A 12,459-nucleotide genomic window follows, 5' to 3' on the forward strand; every position below is an offset into this window, starting at 1 on the left:
TGCACAATGGAAACCCCTTATAGCGCCAAACTTCAAATTCGTTTTTCTAGAAATCATAAAAATGTCACATGGTTCGGTCTTACTTAACACCGACCTTTTGTTCGTTACTTGTTTTACATATGCGGTTCTGTTTGTCGAGTAAATCGAGTACTATCGCCAATTGGATATAGTTTGTCCTTTGGGAGAACAGCAGCGACCTGTGCATATGTCCGGAATCCAAGCGTGGTACGGTTGCGATCGGTCCTATCGATTTCGGTTCTACGTTGTTACGGAAGCGGGAGAGGTGATAAATTCTGGATGGGTCTCGTTGATATCAAAAGCCCTGGGAAGTTGTTTTTCTCAAATGCGATGTTATTTCGCATCGGTTTCGTTTCAATACGATGAGCCGCATTATTCCAGAATTTGATGAACTGTACACGCTTTGGACAGGATCGGCTTGTGGTTGAGTGTTCTTATTCGCAGTTGAGTTATTTGATCTTTGTTTTGGTCTCAGCACAATCTGGGGTCTTTTGATTTTTACCACACTTGGCGCAGCGGCCCCTCATGTGGCAGTGTTTGGTTCCATGACTAGGCATCAATTGTCACACATTGTAACGTCGCGGTGTACAGCGTTCCCATACTACGACGGTGTGGTGCAGTGTACGGATTTTCAGTAGTTCCTCAAGTGTCGTTGATTCCTTGATCAAGTGGATGAGATAAAACTGATCACGGTGATTAACATTCGAGTTATGTCGAGTTATTACCACACTTGGCGTAGCGGCTCTTCATGTGGCAGTGTTTGGGTTTCTTCTAAGGGTTTCTCAGCAGCGATATCATGGGTAAAATACCGAACATTATATTCTTTCAGTTTATCGGTGACTGACTTGTAATCAACTGACGAGGTGGCGGTAATTTGAATGAATTGAAATGAATTTCAAGTTTTCCCCGAGATTAAGTTAAACGCAACATTGTGAATACGCTTTGAATCAGTTTGAATGATAATCTTAATATAAAGAGGACAGCAGATGACCACTTGGTCCTCCAAGACTGGTTGCGTAAAGTTAACACTCAAATTAGGCGTTTAAAAAGCGTATGGAGACTAATGAACCTACCTATAATTACGTCATCAACTGAGCAAATACTTGAGAGCAGATGTCGATGGAAGCTATGAGATTTGATAGGAACTTTCGGAAATTACAATAAGATGAATTCTCATGACTAAAACAGCCTCGTCATTTATTATTTTTGACGGTCGTCTTTCTAGTGCCAACTAATCAGCATAAAATTACATTCGACTCACTTCTTTCGGTTAAAATATCTCTATTTACACAATTTTAAAAACCTATGCAAAGCACGTGGAAAATGCTATTTAAAAAACAAGTTTCAGGATTTGTTACATATTGTTTGCACAACTGCAGGGTTGTGGGTCAGTTATACTGTTTGTAAGTATACATTCCTATCACTATGCATGCGTCACCACAGCACATAAAAAGGCACCTCTTTTGAAAATATACCTCCGCAGGTATGAATCATGGTTCGGGTTTTTTGCTAAAGACGTTCACACATAAACCTCGCTGTGTTTGGGCTTCCTTTTGCTCAGCGTGGAAGCGGCCGACGACGACGTTTCGGAATTGGGCGCCTTTCTCTCGTTGCTGTGCGTCACGGTGCTCACGATTTCGGCCCCGGCGTCACATGGCAACTCGGTAATTATGGTTTCGGTGTTGACGCCAGCCGTTGTGGTGACCGGTGACACGGTGAAGGTAAGTGGTATCGAGGTAAGCGATATTGGGATGGCGTCGGAAACCGCAGCGGCGGCGACGATGGCGTTTGGTGCACCACTGTCCGTACTATCGATGGTGGCACTTCCGGATGAACTACCACCAGTACTGCTGGTGGCTGGAAGGACGATCACGGTGTTGGCCCCGAGCGATGCCGGCTTTCCCAGCGATGCTGGGTTGGTCAATGCCAACTCGAGATTGGCACCGTCTTTGGCGAATGGAGAGACTGTTTCGATGGAAGAGAAAATGTAGAAAACGGATTATATTGGGCTGCCCGAATTGCCGATTGTTTTCATTACAAACAAAATAATATTTTTTGGACATAGAATAAACGGATAAAGATTTGATGTACATCATTTTAAAGCTTAAACTCTCAAGTTTTGAAACATTTTACGAACAAATTTTTATCTTAGTGCAGTAATTCAATAGCAAATACAATTAGTCTTATCAACTAGCTTTCATTTGGTTCCTATAATGTTCCTGTAGGACTCTTGAATATAAACATATTGTTGTTTGAATGTTTTTGATGATTAATTGTTCAATAAATAATGATCGCATCCCAAATTGAAGGGCACTTTTAAAAACTTTAATAAATTCTGTACAAGGATAATTTATTATAACCAATTTGTTTATATTTTTTGCATCGATTTAAACAGTTTCCAAAACTACCCTTCGATTTGCGGTGCGAATATTACTTATTAAACAACTAGCTGGCCTAGCAAACGTTGTTCTGCCATATAAATTATATCCAGTGAATACGTTGGTTGTTAAATAAAAAAAGCTAATTAATGAAATGACGGTGCGCATTGCCATTCAATAAACAAACCTGAAACGTTCTGGTGGTTCTTGTCTTCATATTTGTATTTGACATACCCAAGAACGAAGCGCCGGGACAATGACGACCGACAAAAATAAAAAAAAGCAAATCATTCCTTAATTCAATGTATTTCGTCACATTACTGACATATTTGATCTCTTAAAAAAAAAGGAAAGTGAACAGAATTATATTTTTGTCGTAGAATAGATAAATGAAATAGAGAAATTCGATATTAAGACTAGAACTACCGAAAGTTTTTATATACATTATTTTGTCGTTGTCATTCAATCGAGGAGTACTCACAATCGGTATTCTGAATTTGAAACATAGTCACATTGCTTCCTTCATCCACGGACTTGCAAATTTATTTACTGCTCTTCATCGAACACCAATATGAAAATTGAATGTTTTGCTCAGGAGAGGTGAAAATGGCACTACCAAAATAGGATTGGGCGATATTGGATCGATATTTAGAAGATCAATCTTTTTCTCTCCGATTTCTTCGTGCACAAACAAAATTAAGAAAATCGGTCTTTTCTTTCCGATCTTTCCAATTTTTTTGATAGTAGATTTTTTTTTGTAAATTCGTTTTTCAGGTTTTCAGAATTGATTTCAATTTTACCAAAAAATATCTGACAAATTTCATAAACATTGGGTCCTATTCAAGATTGTCAAATTTATTTCTTTTTTATTTATTTTGGCTTAACGTCTTTACAACATGGCCTGATTCACAATTTTCAAATCTTCTAGTGTATCGTTCGTTGCTTGGCGTTTTAAGTGGTGCGGCTTGCAAGGCCTGCGACCAACCCCACTATCTCGCAGGAGGACCATCGTGATACTGCTGCTGCTTTACGTCCCGAGTACCACCAGGACTGGGGCAACGCTTTTTGTGCGATTGACATAGCACGTTACGGAGAAGAACGTCTACGTTCCGTCAACGTCTCCACCAATTCACACATGCAGTCAATGCTTCCACCAGCACCGTCCCGTCAAATGCCAAACGAATGATTTATTTAATTTTAATCATGGTGTCGCCACCTACAACATTTTTAAATTGCAATGTCCTCTTTCAAATCAGCATGCCTAGAATCAGTTCTAAATTTTGAAAAATTCAATGAGAATCATTGAATTCAATTATTTAAATGCTTAAACCCCGTAGTCCGACCCTCATGCAATAATAATAATAAATAGAATAATTCTTTCAACTAGTCGCGAATGATTTTCACTCCGAAATTTGGAGCTAAGAGATATGTTGGCATGAAAAGTACAGTAAGTTGCTTATAAAGCGATATGCTGAGGCACCACTCAGTGTCGCATTGGAGTCGGTTTTGACCAGTAATTGGACATTTGCGACTGGTGGCGACTTTCAATGTGGGGCCATAATTTGGGTCTCGAACTCAATGTTTACAAAAATGTCCAACTAGAGGTAAAAATGTCTAATTAAACGTGTTGCATCACAGATCTGTTCAATTAGCCTAATGTCGATGTAGATGTAAATTACTGTACAACCAAATCAAAACAAAAGCCGAGACACAAAGCCCAGACAAAAACCAAACGAGCCGTCCGTCTCCGTCAATTATTCTTTTCTACAAACTGCCGGTCGTTTTCGTTGAACGTATGCTGACGGGTCGTTACGTTGCTGGTGTATGTGAATGTTTTCATGAGAATTGCATGGTAGAATCATTGACGTATCGTGACGTGACGGGACGTGAACGTGACGTGTATGTTGTATGTGAATCGCACTTATAGCGGCGTCAATTCGCTTAGAGGAGCTGTTTCCGGGTTTTTGTGGCTTTTCTTGGGGACTGGCAATGCCCAATTGCTCATCCCACCACACCCTAGACAGTTCCCCTTCACCAGTGCAAGCCAGGAAAACGATCTATGACGGTAGAATTTCTGACCCGAACGGGAATCGAACCCGAAGCCCCCATCTTGGCAAGCGCAATGCTTACCACTAGGCCATGGGGACCACCACAGATTGTCAAATTAGTGGTCGTAAATATAGGAGAAGTTTTGTAAGTTTGATCATTGCAAAACAAGTTGCCTCAAGATATTTATACAAATACATTCACTAGGCTAACAGTGAAAATTGAGTCGAAATTGAATTATGACATCAGGTCCAGCCGAAACGTTCTTTTCTAAACTTTTCTAAAACAGAATTCAGAATTTTCCGAGTTGTTTGGTTTGCTTGTAGCATACCTTCAGAGAATTATTTTGTTTTGGTTTACGTCCCTGATATTTTCCTTTGAGAAACATTTCGGGAACAGTTGCAACACATGAAATTTGAGCTCGGTACGAGATTATCTCAATTTACAAAATACGAGATTCTGCTCGGAATGATAGTGATAGTGATTGTATCGAATCCTCGATTCGATTTATATAATAGGGTCCATAGATTAATCATCAAAGACGGAGGGGAAAATTTTCATTTAAACAAAAATATCTCTGTATTGAAAGGTCTTACAAGAACGTTATAAGAATCAAAAGAAAGCTGGTTGATGAGGCTAATTGGATTTGCTATTAACTTGGTTGGCAAAAGATTGGGTTAGTCCACTAAATCTTTGAAAAACAGAACGAAAACGATTTTTTATTTCTTCTCGATATTTTTGTCCACTTTATCTACACAACCCAAGATACGAATTTATTCGTAAAATACTCCAAAATCACAATATCTCAACTTTATGCGTTTATTCTATGCACAAAAATTCTATTTTATTTGTTATGAAAAAAATCGTCAATTAATAAATATTCAATATTCACTGATTGAGTAAATTGGAAATGTAATATCCACATTAGTGAAATGCATAGCGTCTGGTGGAAGAATCCTGTTTATGAAATTGTTGACATGGGGGTATATTGAGACGACTCACACTGAAACATTTAGCTATTGGTTAATGTTATGAGAATTAATTTGGCTGACAATCAATTCATTCTACAACTATGGTAAATATCGATCATTCACTATGAAACCCAAATAAGATTTGATAAGGTCAAGTGTGTTAACATCCGATTACGAAAATAAGTTGAAGAATATTGAGCGAAGCAGGATGATCTCATGGCCGGAGTCAAAACCAGTTCATTTGTACTAAGTATCACGAATGCAAAATGATTCAGTATTTTCGTTAACACAAGTCAGTGCCCGAAAAAGGTTAACATGCAAAAAACGAATTTAAAAATATTCCACTAACCGGAACTCTTTATGTTGGACGGTAATATTGATTTCGCCAGAGCCGCCGTGGCTGATTGGCCAGCGTGTAGAGTATTGGTGACCGAGTGAGAGTCAAGCTCCTTGATCGGCGCCAGCAAGAGTGTTCCTACCACCGGCAAGTCGCTATTGTGGAACGTCTGTGCTGTTGACGTTGGGTAAATGGATGGATTGCTGGCCAGCTGTGGAGAAAATATTTTTAATGTATACTCAACACTAAAGGTAAGCACTTCTTACCTGTGTAGCCATCAGTGCTACCCCAGACGCAATATTAGCGGTCCTTTCAAACTGTGCAGAATTTGCAGTGATCCCTGCCAGTGGGTGGACCTTGCTGTCCTTGGTGACATCTGGGGTCGGAATGCGAGGACGAGCCTTCGGTGGCACATTGGAAATCACGGATCCGTTGAGGCTTATCTTTGAATCTGCGAATAAGGTTGATTATTATCGCAAAACCGCCTTGAGTGAGTGCTACCAGACAATCCTACTTTGTTTAACAATCTGTCGCGGATGCCGACCAGATTTCCTGTTGACGAACTTGTCATAGAAGCTGATTTTCTGCATAGGTGCACCAGCGGTGATTGGCTGCGTTAGACCTGCTTCGGGACTAGAGTAAACGGAGTTGTGTCGATTGCGAGTGAAAAGTCCTCCAGACGAATAGGCTGTCGATGAGCTACGCATTGATATTCTCGTGATTTGCCGACCGAACCAACCTTTGCGTCGTTCCGCCATCGGCGTGTCAACGCTCTCCTGTTCGAAAGAAATAACAATAACAACACAACGAATTAGTATTCATATTGCTCACGCGTTTGAAGTACTCACGTAATCGGCGTACACTTCATCATTCACGGCCCGTTTTCCGCCAACAATATTAGCATAAACTGCTTCCGATTCCTTCACAACATAGTGCTCCGCCGAACCCTTCGGCTCCTCTCGTCTGTAGTGTTCGGAAGCAACAGTATACGGTAAATCTTTTGGCACTACTTCCTCCCAGTATTGATCCTTGAGCAGCTCAGGATGTTCGGCATGCATTTCGTCGACAATCATGTACGAAGCCTTAATGTGTCTATCAATCAACCAATTCAGTTCAATGTCGTCATCATCCTCTCCGAATGGATTGATCAGAACCTCTGCAACCTTCAGCCAGCCCACGTAGAACACAAACTGCAGGGCGGTAAACAGTGGGAAATATACATCCAACTCCAGGTACGAATTGGTTTTCTCATCGAACGTCGGGATCATCTGACTTCCCATGATGGCCGCCACGAAGTAGGAATACAGCACCAGCGTAACGACTTGAGTGTACACCAGCGGAACACACACCGTATCGTACCCGATCAGACCTCCCAACCTTCGACGGATATCCGACAGTTCCATCAGCAGCGTCTGTACAATATGGTCGGAAGGAATCAGTTCCTCTTTTCTGGCACGGTTTATAATGTTGGTTGCCCACACCAGGGGCATCCAGTATTTAGACATAGGACTTTTTGCGTCCATGATTTCGAAAATCTTGCGTTCACTCTCCAACATCAAACCTGCATCGACCAGGTGCTGCCACGTTGGGAAGCGCCGCTTGACACGCAGTGAAATCTTCTGCAGGGTGATGACGTACGCGAGGACCATGTAACGCATTATGTTTCGCCGCATCAGTCGGCCGGTTTCATCCTTTTGGAAGAGAGAGTGGGAAGAATGTATGGACTTGTATGAATGACTATTATTTATGTTCAGAAAAGCACTATTCAATTATCGTAAGGGGCTGTCCACATACCACGTGGACAACTTTAGGCAGGGTAGGGGGTAAGAAAATATCCACGCTTGTCCATGGAGGGGGGGGGGGGACGGTGTTCAGACTTCATCCACGTGGACAGGAAGAACAAATATATCTTTTAAATACAATCACCGATACATTCAAAATAAAATAAAATCTGTTGTTGATTGTAAGAATTTCAAAACTCTCCATATTTATCAATATTCAATATCAGGTGACTTTTAGCTGCTTTCTCTCAGCAGCTAAAAGTCACCTTCTAAAATTGGAACGAATTCAATATCATTGTCTGCGTATAGCCCTTGGCTGTATGCACTCAACGCATAACATGAGTCTCGAGGTTCTGGCAGGAGTAATTCCTCTACAGAACCGATTCTGGGAACTTTCTCTCAGAATACTGGTGAAATGCAGAGTCACGAACACACTTGTGATTGAAAACTTTGAAAAAATTCTTCATCTAAATACACAATCTCGGTTTATGAGAATTTATTACCACTATATTTCGTCAGATATTTGTCTTCCATCGTTTACTCCAGATCGTGCTCACTTCACCATCAGCAGTTCCTCAATTGAATACGATCTGTCGATGAAACAAGCAATACTTGGGATTTCAGATCAGCTTCGACCAACTTTCATTCCCCGTATTTTTAACCGAAAGTACCAAAAAGTCAATTGCATGAAAAGATACTTCACTGATGGGTCTCGCCTCAATGGATCCACTGGCTTCGGTGTTTTCAATGAAAATTCGAGCGCCTTCCGTAAACTGCAGGAACCTTGTTCCGTTTATGTTGCTGAGCTGGCAGCAATCGACTTCGCATTGGGGATGATCTCCAACAAGCCTGCAGACCATTACTTCATTTTCTCGGATAGTCTCAGTTCGCTTGAGGCTCTCCAGTCGATGAAAACTAGTAGGCACCCATCTTATTTCCTCACAAAAGTGAGGCAGCAGATGAGTGCACTGATCGAAAGATCTTATAAGTTAACCTTTGTATGGGTCCCCTCTCATTGCTCAATTCCTGGCAATGAGAAAGCGGAAACTCTCGCAAAGGTGGGTGCCCAGGAAGGCGAATTGTTTGATAGACAGATTTCATACGATGAATTTTTCCAATTACTGCGTCAGAGTTCCCTCTTGAGTTGGCAAACTGATTGGAACACTGGAAGTCTTGGACGGTGGTTATATTCAATTATTCCAAATGTTTCTTCGAGAGCGTGGTTCAAAGGTCTGGACGTAAGTCGTGACTTCATTCGTGTAATGAGTAGACTTATGTCCAACCACTACTCGCTAGGTGTGCATCTCCACAGAATAAATCTTGTTCAAAGCAACGTCTGTCGGTGTGGAAACGGTTACGATGACATCGATCACGCAGTTTGGCAATGTACGGATAATTACGCAGCCAGAGAGTACCTTTTGAATGCCCTTAGGGCCCAAAGAAGACAACCCTATGTTCCTGTTAGAGACGTGTTGGGAACTCGCGACATCTGCTATATGCAGTTGATCTATATGTTTGTGAAACGGACTAGCATAAGAATTTAATGCTTTTGTGTGTTTTTTTTTCTTTTTCGTTATTAGTTTGTTTGTCTTGTCCCCTCATCTCACCGTCGCCCACCCTCGACAGATAGTCGAACACCAGATGCTATCCCTGGTCTTTATGCACAATGCTACAGTACGTGCGGCAACTCTCGGTTGAGACAACGATACCTCATATCCATATCCCTAACCTGATCCATCCCACAAAAATTGTTGCCCCTCTAACCTCGAGTAAACCGCGAGTAATCGGTCGAAACCTACTAAACATAGATTTAGGTTGAAATTCTGTAAAAACAAATCATGAATTAGTGGCTCCGCAAAGCTCATGCGATTGAGCCTTACAAATAAATGAATTGGAAAAAAACAAAAATATTTATCAATAAACGGATTAAGCCGTCTGAGAGTGCAGCTCAGTCGAACGTTCATATTTTTTTCTTATATCATTGAAATTTTTCAGTGGAATCTATATTCTGAAAATATCTCATGTAAACTTCCTTTGATCGAACTTTCATAGTTACGGAATATGCATAGACGCCCATAACCCAAAACTATAAAAATTAAACGATTAAGATTGAAATTTCATGGTATACGTAAATGGTTTTTCATGAGATATAACTTTCTATACATGTTGTTTTATTTTGTTGTTTTAGTGCATCCGTGGCCGAGTGGTTAGCGTCTCACATTATCATGCCGGGTGTTCGGGTTCGATTCCCGTTCTGGCCGGGGGATTTTGACGTAGGACTACGTCTAACCGGAAGATATAGGGGGTAACATGAAAATCTAGGCACTGAACAAGTAGGAAAAAAATGCAAGATTTGGAACGCTTATAACTCGAGTATTTCTCAATAGATCGCAAAGGTTTTTGCATCAATTGATAGGAAATATATCTACGCATCTATCATAACGTATAACATTTCATTTTTCTTGATATAAATAATTGAATAATTTTGAAATATGAAGTATTGTCCAAATGCACTATGTGCCCATTTTTGATTGGTTCATAAAAAAAACATGCGTAATTCTCGAGCCAGCCAGTCAGCTTAAAAATCCCCGCTCCGCTGCCGTAACAATCATTCTCATCGAAACCGTACACCACATCGTTTCGCATCACATCACATCATCAAAACAACACAAGCAGCCATGTCAGCACATGGCAAAGGAGGAAAAGTGAAGGGAAAGGCAAAGTCCCACTCGAACCTGCAGGTCTACAGTTCCCCGTAGGTGTATCCGCCAATTGCTCCGCAAGGGTAGCTAGGTCGGGTGAGTTAGTACCAGTGCACCAGTCCACCTAGCCGGCGTTATATAGTTTCGGCCGCCGAAGTGATCGAGTTAGCTGGCAAAGCTGCTCGCGACGATAAGAAAACCCGCATTCAGAACAGAACACATTCGGTTCGGTGGACATCAAGACAACAACGGGCAGTTGCAGCGAGTGGCGAGTGGCAAACGCAATCGCAATACGGCAGCAGGTAGCAGAATAAAAAAGTTTGTTCTTTATACAAACTGCTTTGGTGGCAAATCCAGAACAAGGCGGCATCGAGGGCGTTCGAAATGGTTTTTTTTTAAACCACGAGTACTAAGTTTTCTAAATTGGAACCATTCTATAAAACACGGCGCTTTTCAGGGCTTTTTTAAACCTTCCAAAAAAGAGTTTAGGAAATACAGTTCAATGCTTTCTAAAACAATATCTAAAATAATAATAAAACACAAATTGATTTTTTCTTAATTTGTTTGCCAGGATATGATGAGTATGATAATTTGGCAGTTGTTCTGAGCTTATTGATGGTTGGGAACTTTCCCGATTATTCAATTTTCACCAATTCTTAAATTGCTTCTGGATTGAAAGTATAGTAATTTACATTTAGCTAATTGGACGGACCTGTAATGCGACATATTTAGTTGGACATTTTTGTAAACATAGAGTTCGGGGTCCAAATTATGACCCCACATTGAAAGTCGACACTGTACCACTGTCATTGCAAATGTTCAATTATAAGTTGTAATCGCCTCCAATGCGACACGGAGTGGTGCTTAGGCACGTCGCATTAAATGTAATTTACTGTACAACATGTCACAAGCTGGATGGGAAGAAATTTTCCAACTGTGAAAGCTGTGGCGAGTGGCAAACGCAATCGCTAAACAGGAAGGTTTAACCGAACAAGATGGGAATATCGAGTGATAACAAAAACACAACACCAAAGGTTCTTTTCAGAACCACCAACATGTTCATAAAGAGTAAACAATAAACTAATCCATTTTTCAGGTAGATCGGTAGGTGTTCACGTAGGAGAAGAAAATAAAATAATATATTTAATATATATATATATATATATATATATATATATATATATATATATATATATATATATATATATATATATATATATATATATATTATTTTTTTTTTTTAACAAAAGCTGGCCCCTTTATATAGTCCTACGTAACTACGGTTATGTTAACGCCATTCAAGAAGACATGTTGTTTTAAATCGAGTATAGTTAGTCTTAGGATAATAAGTGTCTGTATAGTTTTTCATACAGAATTGCGTGTAAAATGAATGCAGTTGTAAAATATTCAAATTAATGGAACCAAGTATCTTTTAGGAGTAACAAAGAAACTTAAAATTTTGTGTTTTAATGGATTTTTACTAATTTTCTAAAAATGCATGAGATTGTTTTTATCAACCAAATTGAAGCTACTATTTTGTCTCAAATTCCGAAATTCTGATTTTTGACTCAAATTCCTTTGTAAAACCTGAATTTATTGAACATCAATGTTATTTTGATACTTATAAGTGTTGTTATACAGAAAAGTCTACCCTAAAGAATATCGGGGTTTTCATTATTCAATTATTTATAACATTGATGTTCAGTAAATTTAATTCCAAAATGAAAAATTTGAGTCTATCCGGAATAAAGGTCAAAACGGTACAATGTTCCGAAATCACTTAAAAATTTCGCCCCTTTACTCCTCAATCCTTTGTTAAATGTAGATCTATAGATATCCCTGAAATTATTTTTCATTAATAAAAATTTATTTATGTATGAAAAATTGTTCTGTTCGTTTTTGTGCGCTCGAAAAGTTGGAGCTCATATTATGACAAAATATACAACACACTTCAAGGATTGTTTATGCTTTATGATTTCCAGATGGAATAAGCACACTTCTGAAATAAAGCTATGAACGTAAATGTACTTTCTAGTATTGAATATGTATTCTATGTGTTATTTTTTTTTTGAAAGTGTTTAAAAAATCGTGAACCAAAATTGTATCTGATAATGATTTTAAATCCATTTATTTTTATTCGATTGGCGTTATTCAAAATCAATCTTTTGAATTGTGTGGTTTAAATTCGGATACGGATTGTTTAACTGCATTTTGCATGTTTCCGTG

The 12,459-nt window shown here is 39.5% G+C and overlaps 1 protein-coding gene across 5 annotated transcripts in view; it reads right to left on the reverse strand.

Moving 5' to 3' along the window:
* Positions 1–1,188: 1,188 nt before the first annotated feature.
* The window catches only part of LOC129765255 (bestrophin-2), a 112,169-nt gene continuing 100,898 nt past the window's right edge, over positions 1,189–12,459 (reverse strand). For all 5 annotated transcript variants that reach the window (XM_055765365.1, XM_055765364.1, XM_055765363.1 and 2 more), the window contains exons 5-9: positions 6,599–7,441; positions 6,265–6,526; positions 6,017–6,201; positions 5,763–5,961; positions 1,189–1,983 (exon numbers count right to left, since the gene is read on the reverse strand). In XM_055765365.1, coding sequence (XP_055621340.1) covers positions 1,538–1,983; positions 5,763–5,961; positions 6,017–6,201; positions 6,265–6,526; positions 6,599–7,441 — 1,935 coding nt within the window. In that variant the 3' untranslated portion in view covers positions 1,189–1,537. The remainder of the gene's footprint in view (positions 1,984–5,762; positions 5,962–6,016; positions 6,202–6,264; positions 6,527–6,598; positions 7,442–12,459) is intronic.

The sequence above is a fragment of the Toxorhynchites rutilus genome, chromosome 2 (genome assembly GCF_029784135.1).
Source record: "Toxorhynchites rutilus septentrionalis strain SRP chromosome 2, ASM2978413v1, whole genome shotgun sequence".
In the NCBI taxonomy this organism is placed as follows: Eukaryota; Metazoa; Arthropoda; class Insecta; order Diptera; family Culicidae; genus Toxorhynchites; species Toxorhynchites rutilus.